At 44.5% G+C, this 15,952-nt stretch overlaps 2 protein-coding genes across 2 annotated transcripts; both read left to right on the top strand.

The window, feature by feature from the left end:
* Positions 1-67: 67 nt before the first annotated feature.
* On the top strand, positions 68-4,150 carry LOC117864141 (histone deacetylase 10, chloroplastic). Its single transcript, XM_034748155.2, has 9 exons — positions 68-227; positions 1,015-1,268; positions 1,685-1,759; positions 2,163-2,264; positions 2,427-2,498; positions 2,751-2,807; positions 2,926-3,177; positions 3,267-3,448; positions 3,585-4,150. The coding sequence occupies exons 1-9, from the start codon at positions 188-190 to the stop codon at positions 3,883-3,885; spliced, it is 1,335 nt and encodes a 444-aa protein (XP_034604046.1). The 5' UTR covers positions 68-187; the 3' UTR covers positions 3,886-4,150.
* A 10,923-nt stretch (positions 4,151-15,073) lies between these two features.
* On the top strand, positions 15,074-15,952 carry LOC117864143 (histone deacetylase 10, chloroplastic). Its single transcript, XM_034748159.2, has 2 exons — positions 15,074-15,081; positions 15,652-15,952. Exons 1-2 carry the CDS (start codon positions 15,074-15,076, stop codon positions 15,950-15,952), a joined length of 309 nt encoding a protein of 102 aa, XP_034604050.2.

Genomic DNA, 15,952 nt, shown 5'->3' with positions numbered 1-15,952 from the left:
CCCATCTAGCGCACGAGCTCGTGGCGGCCCGGCTCGGCCTGCGTTAGTTGTGGTTGCGTCCGTTGATGCCCAGTCCCTTCTCCGCCACTCGACTCGACGTCTCGACCGCACCTGCCCGCCACGCACGCAGAGGGGTGAGCAATCGCCGGTGACAAGGAGGACGCAGAGAATTTTTTTTCCGTTGGTGATGGAGCAGCTGTTGGTGCCATCCCTTCCGATTCTTCGAGGTAGATGAACCCTCTGCTCTGTGGGCTCTTCCTGGTTAGTCTTACTTGTGCTACTGCACTGAATGCGAGCCATGCCTACCATCTGCCTGTGGAAATGCTCATGTCATGCGAAGCAGTCAAGCAGAGAAAGGAGTTTTTTTCCCCATCTGAACCAGTATAGTATGATGGCCTGCTGGTTTACCGGTTTACATGCTTGGAAGCCCTTTAGGAATGAAGACGAACTGTTGTTGGCTTTGCCTCTGTTTGAAACGAAATGCTAAACTTATATGTCTTAATCAATATTCACGGTGGCTCCGTGTTGTAATAATGTTATGCTAGAACCGTAGTGGGATGTGATTACAATGCTTAGTTACTCGTTTCCGCATAAAACCTGCTAAGATGGAAGAAAATAATTGGGAAATACCCTGATTTCCTTTGGTGGTTGGTTTTTGCCGGCACCGTGCTGGTAAAGATGATTTGAGGTATGAGTATGAAGTGGTAGTTTCATTTTGTAGTTCCGTTCATGCCTAACACTTGGCATATCATTTGGAAGGATGGAGTTTGGACAAACACTGTGCATGTCTTTATTCTGTTGTTTCACATGATATAAGAGCTGTCACAAGCCCTTTTCTTGTATCAGAATGATCACAATTCTTATTCCAAGTCAGTAAGTCACCAAATGTAGCGTGCACTGTGCATACACTGCGGTTGGTGCTTTGGTTATGGATTTCACCTTTCTATTTTCTGTCCACATATGAATAGTAGTGATCAGTATGACATAAATAGGAACTCTGTCCCTTTTTTCCAGGGAGGATGTTGCCTCTGCTCAAACATTGCTGTGCCTTTGGAACTCATCATCTCTTAACCTGGGGGAGCATCTTCCAAACATCAGGAAGAGAACAAAAACAAATCAGGAGTTGGAGCGCACAGTGCTCGGCAAATTATGACAGAGCTTCTGTACCAGAGAAAGACAGTCCTCTAAAGAATTTAACATTACATGATAATTCACTTCTTGATGCCCGTATTCTCTATTGTACCTCTCCTGCCCTGGGTCATAACAAAGTAAGCAATTTTTTATATTCTGTTTCACAGCAGAATTCGCATTCATGTTACATGCATGGTGTGGTACTACTTCTCATTAGCTACATGTTAACTGGAAGCCATTAGTATTTTTCATTTTTAATTCTTCATTAATCACAACTGATCCAAAATTTCATATTTGAATAGCGCCTTTCATTTTTTTTTTGTTTGGGGAGGGGGGATTTGGTGTCAATAATATGTGACAATTTGTGTTGATGGCGTCATGGTTTTGAAATAAAATACTGAGTTGTGAACAACATGTAATTTTCCTAGCCCATCTGTGCATATGATTGCTAACTAAATACCATTATGAAAAAAAATGATACATCGAAGTCCTGATCTAGTAAATTGCATCATCTGCCTTATATCATAACTTTCCCATTTCTTTTGGTATTCAGGAAGCACACCCAGAATCTAACAAAAGAGTGCCTGCAATAGTTGATGCTCTTGAGAAATTGGAGCTTAGTCCCAAGGTATATCAGCAATACTACTCTAAATATTCACGATTTCAGAGCTTTATCTACTGCACATTACCTTAATTTTCTTTTAATTTAAATTCAGTTTATACTCATGCTAAAAAAAACTAAATATAAATGAATAGGAGGAACCTTCTCTTCCTCCCTAAAATGCAAAACTACTGTAGTTAATGCATATAATATATTCTCACTGAAATGATTTTTTTTTATTTTCTCCTGGTAATCAACTGTTTCGGGCATTGTCTTATATCCTTATCAACTGTTTTTCAATAGATCATTTTTCAGTTAAAACGCACAGCAGTTTATCACACAGTTCTTGCTTATATCATGTAGTTTGCATTTCACTGGAACACGACAAGTATGCTTAAGTTACATAGCATCTTATTTGTTTTGCTTTCAGCATCGTGGTTCACAGGTTCTTGAAATTCAAAATTTCAACCCTGCTTCTCTAGATGATGTTGCACGAGTTCATTCCAAGTCTTACATCACTGGACTTGAAAAGGTACTTGTCATTAAGGTGCTCTTAAATACATTTTAACATGAGAGGAGAATTGGAAGTTGCTTTTCTCTACTGGTGAAAACATATCAATAAGATATAGAAATGAGGCTCCTATTTCACATAATATGTGGTAGAAATTCTTTATTTATAGAGTTCATGGTGCAGGCTATGAGTAAAGCTGCAGATGAAGGTCTGATATTAATTGAAGGAACTGGACCAACATATGCTACAGAGACTGTAATGCTCCATGCACGTTTGCTCTTCTTTTTACATTCTCTTGATGCTAGATGCTCTACTGCTCTACTGTAACAAGTTATACAAGCTGACATTGTTGACTTCATCTTGATGAAAATAGTTTTCTGCAGTATTAATTTTGAGTTTTAGTCATGGATGATTTCATAGTTTACTTCACCTACTGATGTGCATGCAATTAGACTTAGCAAAATTTTAGATATCACCTTAATAGTTGTTCCATTTTTCTTTATGTAGACTTTCCAAGAATCACTTCTATCAGCTGGTGCCGGAATCACACTGGTTGATTCAGTGGTAACTAACCTTCTCTCTGTTGACTTTACTGGTGGTTACAGTATTCTTGTTATTATAAGATTCAGTAAATTTTCCTTTGTAGTACCGGTTTCCCGAGAAATGCTGTATGTTTCCCTAGGTTGCCGCATCAAAGTTAGGTCCTAATCCACCCCTTGGCTTTGCGTTAGTAAGGCCACCAGGACATCATGCTGTTCCTCGAGGTCCCATGGGCTTCTGTGTGTTTGGGAACATTGCTGTGGCAGCTCGGTATGCTCAGCATCAATATGGACTAAAGCGGGTGATGATAATAGATTTTGACGTTCACCATGGCAATGGGACATCCGATGCATTTTATGATGATCCGGACATCTTCTTCCTCTCAACTCACCAGGTTTCTTGCCTCTGCACCTTTTATTTGCATAACTAGGTGCTGAACTTGACCATGAAACGACCTTTGTTTTCTATGTTTCATCGATGTAGCTTGGAAGCTATCCTGGGACTGGTAAGATCGACGAAGTTGGTCAAGGTGATGGCGAAGGCACAACGCTCAACCTGCCACTTCCTGGTGGCGCAGGTGATTACGCAATGAGGTGTGCTTTTGATGAGGCCATTGCTCCATCCGCCCAGAGATTCAAGCCTGATATCATCCTTGTTTCAGCCGGGTGAGATCCTCCTTCCATAAGTTTAAAATCAAACTATTCTGAACCTAAAAATGCTGAAGATTCGCATTCCCTTGGTTCTACAAAGAAACCCGCAGGCACGCCTTATCTATGCGGAACCCATTCATGCCTTTTTCAGGTACGACGCGCATGCACTGGACCCCCTGGCCGGCCTGCAGTTCACCACGGGCACGTTCTACATGCTGGCATCGAGCATCAAGCAGCTGGCAAAGGAGCTCTGCGGCGGCCGCTGCATCTTCTTCCTGGAGGGAGGGTACAACCTGCAGACGCTGTCCAGCTCCGTCGCAAACACGTTCCGTGCGTTCCTCGACGAACCCAGCCTCGCGGCGCAGTTGGACGACCCGGCGATGCTTTACGAAGAGCCGACTCGGAAGATCAAAGAGGCGATTGCGAAGGCCAAGGGCATCCATTCGCTTTGAAGGCTGGCGCCAAAGTTTGAGGCGATGCTTCTGGTACATCTTTTGCTCGTTTCTCGTAACACTACGAGACTGTTGTAGCATATATGTGCGCCGTGTAGGGGTTTAATTTCAGCGCTGATACCTCTTATGGGTATATGCTCATGTACGACGCATCGCTTTCTATACGACACGGCTTTTAACTTGGTTTTGCGGCCGGCGAGACGAACGCCGGTGCTAATTTCTGATGAGCCTGTGACTGTGCATATATAGCTGCTGTCTCGCATCATCATCGTCGTCTACCTCTGATGTTCCTGGACCCCATGAAGTTGACGAGGCAAAAATGGGCCGGTTGCCGTCGTTTCTGATTATTCTATTTAATGCAAGAGTAAGGATAGACGTCTTATTCTTCAGTTGTGTTAGGATAGAATGACTGTACACCCTCTTCTCTCTTTTAGTTAGCCTTTACTTATTTATTCCCTCTTCTCTCTTTTAGTCAGCCTTAAGCCTTACTTATTTATTCCGATTCCTCAGCTGGAAACAGAACTACCAAAGGGAAGAAGAAGACAGAAGGCAACAAAGGCGCGTAATCAGCTTCAAGCATACAGAGAACTTGACTTACTCACCTCCTTTAATGCCTGCTTTTTACTACTTGGATGGCTCTCAGACCAATTAACTTGATACCTGCTTAGCACCCTCGCTGCTACTTCTCTCGTTAAGCTGCTCTCTCCTTTTATCAACTTATGAAAAAACAGCCTATTGATCTTCCGTCGCCCGCTATGGATGGTTGCAGTTGCCAAAAGGCTACCTTTTCGCACAACACTTAAATGAGTCACTGGCTGGTTTTGACGTACGTAATATTTAACCTTACAATCGGCATTGCCCTTCTTCTTGCAACAGAGGATTCGTTCTCTACGTCGAAAGGACTAAGAGCTCTTATTCCGTAGCCTTTAGCACATAATAGAATTGCTCCTTCTATGCCTCCTCATCTGTCTCGCCAGCAAATCCTGTTAACAGCCTAGTCTATTAGGAAATAGCTGATTCAATTGCTAAAACTGATGTTCGAGAAGGGACTAACGGCACTGATTTCTAGTGCTATAACAGAAACTGCCCTTAACGCGCAAATGAAAGCCCTCGCTACACTCTTTACCAGCAACTGCTCCCGCTTATGGTAGTAGATCTGCAGCTGGTAGATTGACTGTTTTATATGGACTGAGGCTGCAACTGAGGGTAGTGCCTAAGAATGCTACTCTATTCCTGGAATTAGCCATCCCCTTCTGTGACTATTCGACCTGCTCGAAGCAAGGAAGGGAATTCAGATGGCATTGAATGCCCTTTCCGCAAGAAGGATAGGAGTTGGCTTACCGCATCTACCTTCTCATCGTGGGATAAGGGCTGGTGCATCTACCTTCTCATCGTGGGATAAGGGCTGGGACGTTAACTTAAGTACTAAAGCAGCTGGACCGGCTGCCTTCGTTGATTCCCCACGAAGGAATCAGAATATCGCTACTTCCCCTTACTGTCCTAAGCAGGGGAGATGGATTAAAAACCTAGTGTGAAGGAAAGGCTGTAAATGTCGTTGACCATTAATCCGGTTGAAGGACAAATGGAATGGAGAGTGAAGGAAAATAAGGTCATTCTTCTGTCTAGCTTCTGGTCGGTGCCCCTGATCCCTACGCTACGAGCAGAGGATGAGAAAATCCGCTAGGCCCAACCTAGGCCTGCTTTCTACCTATTTCCAGCATCTTAGGCAGTAATGGAGAGTGTCCCGGAAAATCAATATATCGAGGTAAACTGAACCAAGAATTTCGAGCTTCCTTCCAACCAACTGAAAAACAGACACCTTTATACGACGATAGGAAGAGCACAATGCACGCTTTCTACGATGAATGAGCTCATGAGTTATGGAAAACGAAAGTCTATCAATCACCTAACAAAGAAAGCAGTCATACACTTCCACTAACTTTCATCACTGGTTGGAACGAGATTTTTTGACTATGCAGATCCATAACGAACTGTCCAACTCACAATTGAACATGATGCCCCAAATCAATCTTGGCCTAGGAGAACTAGTTGTGGAGCGAAGGAAAGACCTCACATTACGTACGCCAGAAGCTTGTGAACGCGATATAAAGTGAATACCACCTATGGCCGGGAATTCCTGAACAAGGAAGGGGCATCCAGACATTACATACGCTAGGAAAACCTGAAATACGAGCCAACTTCGAGCAATGAAATGAATAATTCAAATTACGCAGAAAAGTCTAACTACCAAACCTTAAGGTTTGTATTCCTCATAAACTTCTAGTTATTCTCCAGTATGAAAGGTTATAGTGACATCGCTGCTATTGCTGGAAGTCTAGTTTCATTTTGGCTGGGAGTTCTCTGTCAGCTAGTGGGAGTCCTTCTATTCTCATTGTAGGCGTAGTTGCTTCTTTCATCCAGCCCAGCACGCCATATAATCCCTTTTCCATGCCCGTGCTTTAACCTCTTTCTACACCTAAGTTAATGTCGATCCAAAGGAAGCCATTTAGATCTGAGTTAAGGAAGGAAGTGAATTTAAGCAAGAGAGTGATAGCATAGATATAAAGCTTAGACCAATAGGCATCTTAGGAAAGCTGGTTTTTAGGGAAAAAAAAGTCTATTAGTATACTGCCTCTTGGAGTTTCAGTTGCTATCCATTCTGTTTGAGTGCCATACAGCTTTTCCTATTCAGTTCTAGAACTAGTGGTTAAAGCGAATGAGCAATCTTGTGTATATCCAAGGTAAAGGGCAAGAGACTCTGTCAATTCATCCAATGAGTAAGCAGGACAGTGAAGTTAGAAATCCTTTAAGTCCCTCTTGAATTTAAGTAAACTCCGTCCCTCAAAAGTAAACAAGTTTTCAAGGGTATAGGTGTTGGAGGTATGCCCTAGAGGCAATCATAGAGATGATGATATTCCATTTGTATCCATGATTTGTATATTGTGTTCATTGAATATCCATTAAAGGCTACTTGAATTGATTTGCAATTATGTGAATTGTATGTGAAACTCTTTACTTGTATGGTTATTCTAAAAGTTGTCCCTAGTCGGAGTTCATGTGAGGACACACATGAATATTAGACTAGCACATGTATTAGTTGATGACTATGTTTCACAAGTCATGGACATGGAGATGTTGAACTAATAATGTGGACACATGTGGAGACATGTGTTAGGACTGACCCAACACGAGAAGTAGTTCTCTCTTTAAACAACATATACGCTTTGTCCTTAGACCTGAGATTGTCGCATGTATTCTAGATGTGGATTGACCTACTTAGGGGCTATCAAACGCTACACCGTAACAGGGTAGTTATAAAGGTAGCTTTCGGGTTTGTCAAGAAGCATGCTATGAGATATGGTCAATCAAGATGGGATTTGCCCCTCTCTGATTGAGAGTGATATCTCTGGGCCCCTCGAGTGATCGGATCCGAAAATGCATGGCCATGCTACGTACGGTTAAGAGTTAACCTACAAAGGGATTCCGAATCACAGGATCGAGAAAGAGCGGTCGGCTTGAAGCTAGACCAAATATCGTGAGGCAAAGGGAATAGCATGTATATTATGTTGTGATGGTTCGTCTGATATGATCTTCGTGTGCATATAGGAGTTGGCACGTCTTGCTAGAGGCCGCTACCGACTATTGGGCCGAGTAGGAGTACTCGGGCCATGTCTATACGTATCCGAACCCATAGGGTCACACACTTAAGGGGCTGGAAGCCCAATTCGGATCTGATCCGAGTTGGATTAGGTTTAGGAGTACTAATGGGCCTCGGATCCAGAGGCCCGTCAGGAACCCCTATAAATAGAAGGGTGGGGGCGCCCTAGGGTTTACACCTTTTGGCGAAACACACCTGCCGCGCCTCCCACGCCCTTGCCTGTTGCAACTCGCGGATCTAGCAATCCGGCTTGCGACGCTTCCTCCCTGCACGTGTGGATACCTTGGAGGTGTTGCGCCTGCAGCACTTGGACGAGCCATCGACGAGCCGCCGACGAGCCACGACGAGCCGACGACGAACCGCGGCACCGGAGGCGATCTTGCTATGCACGTGGACGAGCTGCTGAGGAGCTGCTGGACGTGATCGACTACGTACGACTACGTTGATCGACTACGTACGACTACGTGATCGTCTTCACTGCACCGACGCATATCTACATCTTCCGCACCAGTAGTGCGTCGAGTGGTAATCCCGTGATCCTTATACGACAGTTCTTCCTGGTTATACGCGGTAGAAATTTTGATTTACGCTAGCGTAGCCTACCTCGTATCCCAACAGTGGTATCAAGAGCCGTAGCTGCTTAGTTTTGGATTCGAGATGTGTGCATATGGAGATATGCGAGTTCTCTGTTTGATCTATGTCCTGATTTCGTGCCCTTGCTACAATGGTAGTGTAACGACATACTCCTACCGGTCGGTTTCCGCCATCGGAGTTAAGTGATACACGTAAATCCAGTTGCAGTGAGGGAAGATCAATATGATTGGTCGAATCGAGATCCAGGGTCATACGCCAGGCGCATTAGATGTGCTATAGTAGATGGGATCTACTGCCGGGGTCAGGATTTTGCCGTATGCGCATGCTTCGGTAAATCAGCCGTAACTTTTCGGTACGATCTCGGATCGGGACGATTTCTATACGAAAATTGATCTACAGAAAAAGTTACACGTGAAATTCAACCGCTTCACCGTTTTCGGTGAAATTAGATTTCCCAAATTCGGCTTGGAAGATGGAGTTTTGGGCCTCCGAAGTTTGGAACGTTAGGACGCCTAACTCTCTTTTGCAGGATGTATGTATCTTGTGATCAGTATGGCCCCCTTGTGTATGTGATGCATGTGTGTAACTCATTCGTGACCTGCGTGTCGCGCGTACGGCAACACGGCAGGAGCCATATGTGTTGTCACCTTATTGTATTTAATGGTCTACGTACCAATCTGTGATGATCCAAGCAACTATGTAATCTTCATTACTAGATTCTTTACTAGCTATTAGGCGTAATAGCATAGTTCTTGGAGGACTCATCACCAGGAGGATGGCGCACATGGAACATGGAGATGGAGATCACCATGGTGAACAGGTTCTATGGAGATGGAGATCACCATATGAAAAACGGGCCATACTGTGTCACAACTGTGTGAATGCTATTCTGTTTATGTTTTACTTTTTGCATGCTGTGATGTTAGAAGTAGAACGATCCCTCACAAAGTTTAAGTTAGTATGCCCTCCCAACTAAAACTTGCACCGTCCCATGTCTTGTACAATTAGTGGTGGGTCTATGAAATTAGGGTGCCACTAGTTTTCCTTGACTAGACGGGTTTGTGTCGGACACTTACACGCATAAGGGTTGGTTAGCTTAACGAGGTCATCTTAACGGTTAAGGACCTTGGGGCATAAAGGTTGGGCGCCGAGACATAGAGATGTCACCCAACAACAGGAGTCATATGTGATATGATTAGCAAAAGTTGCTTACCGATCTACCTCGTTTGCTAGCGGTGATGCTAAAGCTCACTAGTAGACTTGTTAGTTGTGGATCCTGAATCACTAAGTTTCAATAGAGGGATATTGATTTTAGTGGGAGTAGATTCTGTTAAAATAGTTTAATGTAATTTGCTCTATCATGGATACGTTTGTCTTAGTGTATTTTGCATTACTTTTGTTGTAGATTAAATGGCACCTAGCAACACCACCACATCGTTTTCTTTGCGTTCGGTCCTTGAGAAGGACAAGTTGAATGGAACAAACTACTCGGATTGGATCCGCAACCTGAGAATTGTTCTCAGGGCTGAGAAAAAGGAAGATGTTCTAGACAACCCACTACCAGAAGAACCTGTTGAGGATGCACCCGCTGCTGCTAAGAATGCTTACAAGAAAGCATGTGATGCTAACCTCGAAGTAAGCTGCCTTATGCTTGCTTGCATGGAACCCGAGCTGCAGATGCAGTTCGAAACAAACCATGAGGCGCACGATATGATCGTGGCGCTTAGAGACATGTTCCAAACACAGGCCAGGACTGAAAGGTTCAATGTGTCTAAGGCCTTTGTTGAGAGCAAGCTAGCAGAAGGCGCAGCGGTAGGACCACACGTAATCAAGATGGTTGGTTACACTCAACGGTTGGAGAAGCTAGGCTTCCCACTGGGCCAAGAGTTGGCCACTGATTTCATTCTTTCATCTCTTCCGGCTAGCTATGGGAACTTCATCTCGAACTACTATATGCATGGGACGGAGAAGGGTCTGAATGAGCTGTGTGGCATGCTTAAAACAGCAGAGGCTGACATTAAGAAAAGCGCTAGTACCAGCCATGTGATGGCGATACAGAACAAGCCCAGCTTTAAGAAGAAGGGCAATTCTTGGAAGAAGAAGGGTAAGGCTGGAACGTCCAAGCCAAACCCACCGCCCAAGGCTAAAGCTGGACCTGCTCCAGATAAAGAGTGCTTTTACTGTCATGAACTTGGTCACTGGAAGAGAAACTGCAAGCAGTACCTAGCTTCCTTGAAGAACGGCGGAAGTAAGAGTACTTCTACCTCAGGTACGCTTGTTGTTTATGTTATAGACAACATATTTCTCGCTGATACAGTTATTAATTCTTGGGTATTTGATACCGGATCGGTTGCTCATATTTGCAATTCGATGCAGGGAATGATAAGAAGTAGAAGCATGGAAAGAGGAGAAGTTGATTTCCGCGTGGGCAATAATGCAAGAGTTGCTTTTGACCGTCGGGACGATGCAACTCCACCTCCCGTCAGGATTTATTATGGAGTTGAATAATTATTATTTTGTTCCTAGTTTAAGTCGAAACATTTTATCTCCTTCATGTTTGATGAAGGATGGTTATTCATTTGCGAGTGAAAACAATGGTTGTGTGATCTCTAAGAATAATATGTTTATGGCTTTTGCACCCATTGTGAATGGATTATTTGTTTTAAATCTTGATGGTTCACCTGTCTGTAATGTAAGTGCTAAAAGGCCTCGGCCTAATGATTTGAGTCCTACCTACTTGTGGCATTGTCGTTTGGGTCATATAAGTGATAAGCGCATGAAGAAGCTCCATTCTGATGGACTTCTAACTTCGTTTGATTTTGAATCATACGAGACATGTGAGGCTTGCTTGCTAGGCAAGATGACCAAGACGCCTTTCACAGGATTTCCTGAGAGAGCAGTAGACTTGTTGGAACTCGTACATAGTGATGTATGCGGACCAATGAGCACGACGGCTAGAGGAGGATTCCAATACTTCATAACTTTCACTGATGATTTTAGTAGATATGGCTATGTCTACTTGATGAGGCACAAGTCTGAGACCTTTGAAAAGTTCAAGGAATTTCAGAATGAAGTTGAAAATCAGCGTGGCAAGAAAATTAAGGCCTTACGATCTGATCGTGGAGGCGAGTATTTGAGCCACGAGTTTAGCAATCATCTAAAGAGTTGCGGAATTGTTCCACAACTTACGCCGCCTGGAACACCTCAGAGAAACGGTGTGTCCGAGCGACGTAATCGAACTTTGTTAGACATGGTTCGATCAATGATGAGCCAGTCGGACCTACCGTTGTCATTTTGGGGATACGCTCTAGAAACAGCAGCTTTCACACTTAATAGGGTACCATCTAAATCCGTAGTTAAGACACCATATGAGATGTGGACTGGAAAGGTTCCTAGTTTATCTTTTCTAAAGATTTGGGGATGTGAAGTGTTTGTCAAGCGACTTCAGTCGGACAAGATCACACCCAAATCGGATAAGTGCATTTTCGTGGGATATCCAAAGGAAACTTTGGGATATTATTTCTACAACCGATCAGAAGGCAAAGTGTTTGTCGCTCGGAACGGGGTTTTCCTAAAGAAAGAGTTTCTCAAAGGAGAAAAGAGTGGAAAGACAGTGCATCTTGAAGAAGTTCAAGATGAGCCAATCGGGCAAGAATCAATGAGTGATGCTAACGTAGCAGAACAAGTTGAGATACCCATGGCAAGAGAAGCACCGCCACAACCACGAAGGTCAGCAAGGCTCCGCGAAATGCGAGAAATATTATTGTTGGACAATGATGAGCCTGCGACATATGCAGAAGCAATGATGGACCCAGACTCCGAAAAATGGCAGAGTGCCATGCAATCCGAAATAGAGTCCATGGGAGACAACCAAGTTTGGAACTTGGTTGACCCGCCTGATGGTGTTAAAGCCATAGAGTGCAAGTGGATCTATAAGAAGAAAAAGGACATGGATGGAAATGTTCACATCTATAAAGCACAACTTGCCCCTCTCTGATTGAGAGTGATATCTCTGGGCCCCTCGAGTGATCGGATCCGAAAATGCATGGCCATGCTACGTACGGTTAAGAGTTAACCTACAAAGGGATTCCGAATCACAGGATCGAGAAAGAGCGGTCGGCTTGAAGCTAGACCAAATATCGTGAGGCAAAGGGAATAGCATGTATATTATGTTGTGATGGTTCGTCTGATATGATCTTCGTGTGCATATAGGAGTTGGCACGTCTTGCTAGAGGCCGCTACCGACTATTGGGCCGAGTAGGAGTACTCGGGCCATGTCTATACGTATCCGAACCCATAGGGTCACACACTTAAGGGGCTGGAAGCCCAATTCGGATCTGATCCGAGTTGGATTAGGTTTAGGAGTACTAATGGGCCTCGGATCCAGAGGCCCGTCAGGAACCCCTATAAATAGAGGGGTGGGGGCGCCCTAGGGTTTACACCTTTTGGCGAAACACACCTGCCGCACCTCCCACGCCCTTGCCTGTTGCAACTCGCGGATCTAGCAATCCGGCTTGCGACGCTTCCTCCCTGCACGTGTGGATACCTTGGAGGTGTTGCGCCTGCAGCACTTGGACGAGCCATCGACGAGCCGCCGACGAGCCACGACGAGCCGACGACGAGCCGCGGCACCGGAGGCGATCTTGCTATGCACGTGGACGAGCTGCTGAGGAGCTGCTGGACGTGATCGACTTCGTACGACTACGTTGATCGACTACGTACGACTACGTGATCGTCTTCACTGCACCGACGCATATCTACATCTTCCGCACCAGTAGTGCGTCGAGTGGTAATCCCATGATCCTTATACGGCAGTTCTTCCTGGTTATACGCGGTAGAAATTTTGATTTACGCTAGCGTAGCCTACCTCGTATCCCAACAATAGGGTAGCGTTTACTAGCCAGCAAGATAACAAAGCTCTTTTTTTTCAATAATAAAAAGTAGTAGTTTTCCATGGCGGTAGGGTCTCAATGGAGGAGAACTTTAGTTTCCTGTTCATCCTGCATTACAGCATAGGCAAGATCTCATCCTTCGATGAATCTAGGGGCTCAGAAGAGTGTCACCAACGATGGTAAATCGGTCGGCCAAACAAAAGAAAGACTGTCTCTTTGACGACGTGGTCACGGGGATACGATCCGACAAGAGAGATGCTGAAGAATATGCCCTCCTCACCTCAAGGGGTCAAGCACTCGATCTGAACTAAATCATCCTGCGGCACTCACATCATGAGCACATAGGGCAAGATGAAGAGAAGGATAAACGCGAAAGAGATCGTCAACTTCACCTTGGCATGCTTCCATCAGTGCCTCAAAACATTTGCTATTCTTATCTCTAGAAGGGTGCTTCTATTGTTTTAGTGTTTCTAGCGAAAGAGGACAACGCTTTTTCTCGAAATGAAATAGACTAATTGGACTTCAAATCCAAATTTCAAGATTCTATAATCTATTTTTGATTAATTTGTTGAGTAGTCATTTTTCCTATCATCGTGTATCATCGAATTTCCTTATTCCCGAATCTAAGGACTGGGGAGTTCTAATCTCGGGAAATGTCCCAGCTCGACGAGAGGAATCCAACTCAGATAGTAACACAGACTTCATTCAAATTACGAATTTTTTTATGAAAAAAGAAATGAAATTCAGTAGAAGAAGAAGGCTTCTCGTCGCTCCACTTATTGCTGCCACGCAAGATTGATGGAAAGCTTGGTGAGGGAGTTGTTCTTACTTGGCACAAGCGTTGTATCAGCTAGGCATCCTTCCATGTGACAGATTGGTTAGGAGGTTAGTCGTAGAGCCAGCCCCTGAGTCCACTTCCCATTGTCATAGAAAACCAGACGATGTAACGTAATAGGAAGGTCTGCCGTCGAGTCAGAGTACTCAAGGAGTAGCAAGGAGAAGTAAGGAAGTAGGCGCCGAAGTAAAAGCTAGATCAGCATCTTCTCCTATTGAAATTCCTGGAGAGAAAGGAAAACTGTCAGGCTCTAGTTTATAGTTCAAGAGAAAGATCTTTCTTTTATTCCAATCCAGTAGAGTAGTAAGTAAGGTGAGAAGCCGAGAAAATAGGTCGGATCAACTGGAACATCATCTTAAAAAGAATCGCATTTGACAATTTCTGCCTGGTCTATAATCAATAGTAAAAAAGGAAAATGAAAACCTGTCAGAAGCGAAGCTTTGAGTTGAGACTAGATTACAGATTCTAGTATAGAAAGACCAGCAGCAACATCCGCTATAGAAGCTACCATTTGTTAGAACTCCCAATGGACATTTGAAGCAAGGTTCTTTTTAAGTCGGGAGTGGACCTACTGGGCTTGAATCCGTACGTTGAAGTAGAATACTCGGCAATACCAATAGGAGAATTGAAACCAAGAGAAAGAAGACAGCCCTTCCCCTCATTCTAAGCCCCAATACGAGAACTGAAACCAAGAGAAAGAAGACAGCTCTTCCCCTCATTCTAAGCCCGGCCACCTTTTCTTGTTTCCGTGGTTCTCCCCACGAGCTAGGCCATCTTCTCTCCCGTTGGTTCTTTCTTTACCGAGCCACCTTACCCGGTAGGGTAGTATTCAAATGGAGAACAGGAGAATAGAGCCACAAAATGAGCATTTTCATTGATCTCGACGCCAAAGGTCTAAAACCACAATCAAGGGTAAATAAAGAATGTGCTTATGAAGCAAGGAATGAGGTTAGCTGTGAGGTCTCTCAGTACCTAGATTCGTGGGTGGAGCCGTAGAAGAGATTCTATTTTTTTCTTTGCGTGAGGAAGCGGAAAAGACAAAACCCTCTCTTGAAGAAAGCCAGTCCGTCCGATTGCTTATTCCACTATAATTTGATAACTTTATGGAATAAATACCTCCCTATGAAACCCTTGTTGGTGGATTCTGGCAAGCAAAAAGAAGACCTAAACCCGACTTTAAAAGCTTCAGTTGCCTCCCTCTCTCTGCCAATGGCTAGGTTAGCTATCTCTCTCTCTATGGCCTTGACCCTTATAAGAAATGACACATGCTATCCTGATTTGAAACATATAAGAGTCGTGACATTCTCCGCATTACCTTGCCCTATCTTCATACACTCAAGGATGAATCCGTGATAGTTTACTTTATACCCTAAATCTAGAATCTAATCTTTCGTGACGTAAATATGTGCTAGTATATTTTTTATCTGGAATCTATTCTTTCATTATGTAAATATGTGTGGTGTCAGTGGACTGACAGATCCATCCGCGAGTGGTTCACCGAGCCGTCGAGTGAGGATTGGCTGAGCATGCTTTTGCTGCTCGTGGTGGAGTACTCTTTTAATTATTTGATGTGTTATTGCCTCAGGATGTGATCGGAATTAAGCCGCGTGTCGATACCCGGGGGGGCCGGACTCAAGGGATTCATTCTTTCTCGCACTAACGGAGGACATTAATTTTGGGCAAATTATCTATGTTAGAAGAATGATGAAGATTCGCATTCCCTTGGTTCTACAAAGAAACCCGCAGGCACGCCTTATCTATGCGGAACCCATTCCTGCCTTTTTCAGGTACGACGCGCATGCACTGGACCCCCTGGCCGGCCTGCAGTTCACCACGGGCACGTTCCACATGCTGGCATCGAGCATCAAGCAGCTGGCAAAGGAGCTCTGCGGCGGCCGCTGCATCTTCTTCCTGGAGGGAGGGTACAACCTGCAGACGCTGTCCAGCTCCGTCGCAAACACGTTCCGTGCGTTCCTCGACGAACCCAGCCTCGCGGCGCAGTTGGACGACCCGGCGATGCTTTACGAAGAGCCGACTCGGAAGATCAAAGAGGCGATTGCGAAGGCCAAGGGCATCCATTCGCTTTGA

The sequence above is a fragment of the Setaria viridis genome, chromosome 7 (assembly GCF_005286985.2).
Source record: "Setaria viridis chromosome 7, Setaria_viridis_v4.0, whole genome shotgun sequence".
Taxonomy (NCBI): Eukaryota; Viridiplantae; Streptophyta; class Magnoliopsida; order Poales; family Poaceae; genus Setaria; species Setaria viridis.
This window is presented reverse-complemented; position numbering and strand designations above follow the sequence as displayed.

Excerpts from the sequence above, each read along its gene's own strand:
- LOC117864141 (XM_034748155.2), top strand. The coding sequence starts at position 188 with ATGGAGCAGCTGTTGGTGCCATCCCTTCCGATTCTTCGAG. Across the intron at positions 2,265-2,426 it reads ACATCACTGGACTTGAAAAG|GCTATGAGTAAAGCTGCAGA; the intron begins GTACTTGTCATT and ends TTCATGGTGCAG. Across the intron at positions 2,499-2,750 it reads CAACATATGCTACAGAGACT|ACTTTCCAAGAATCACTTCT; the intron begins GTAATGCTCCAT and ends TTCTTTATGTAG.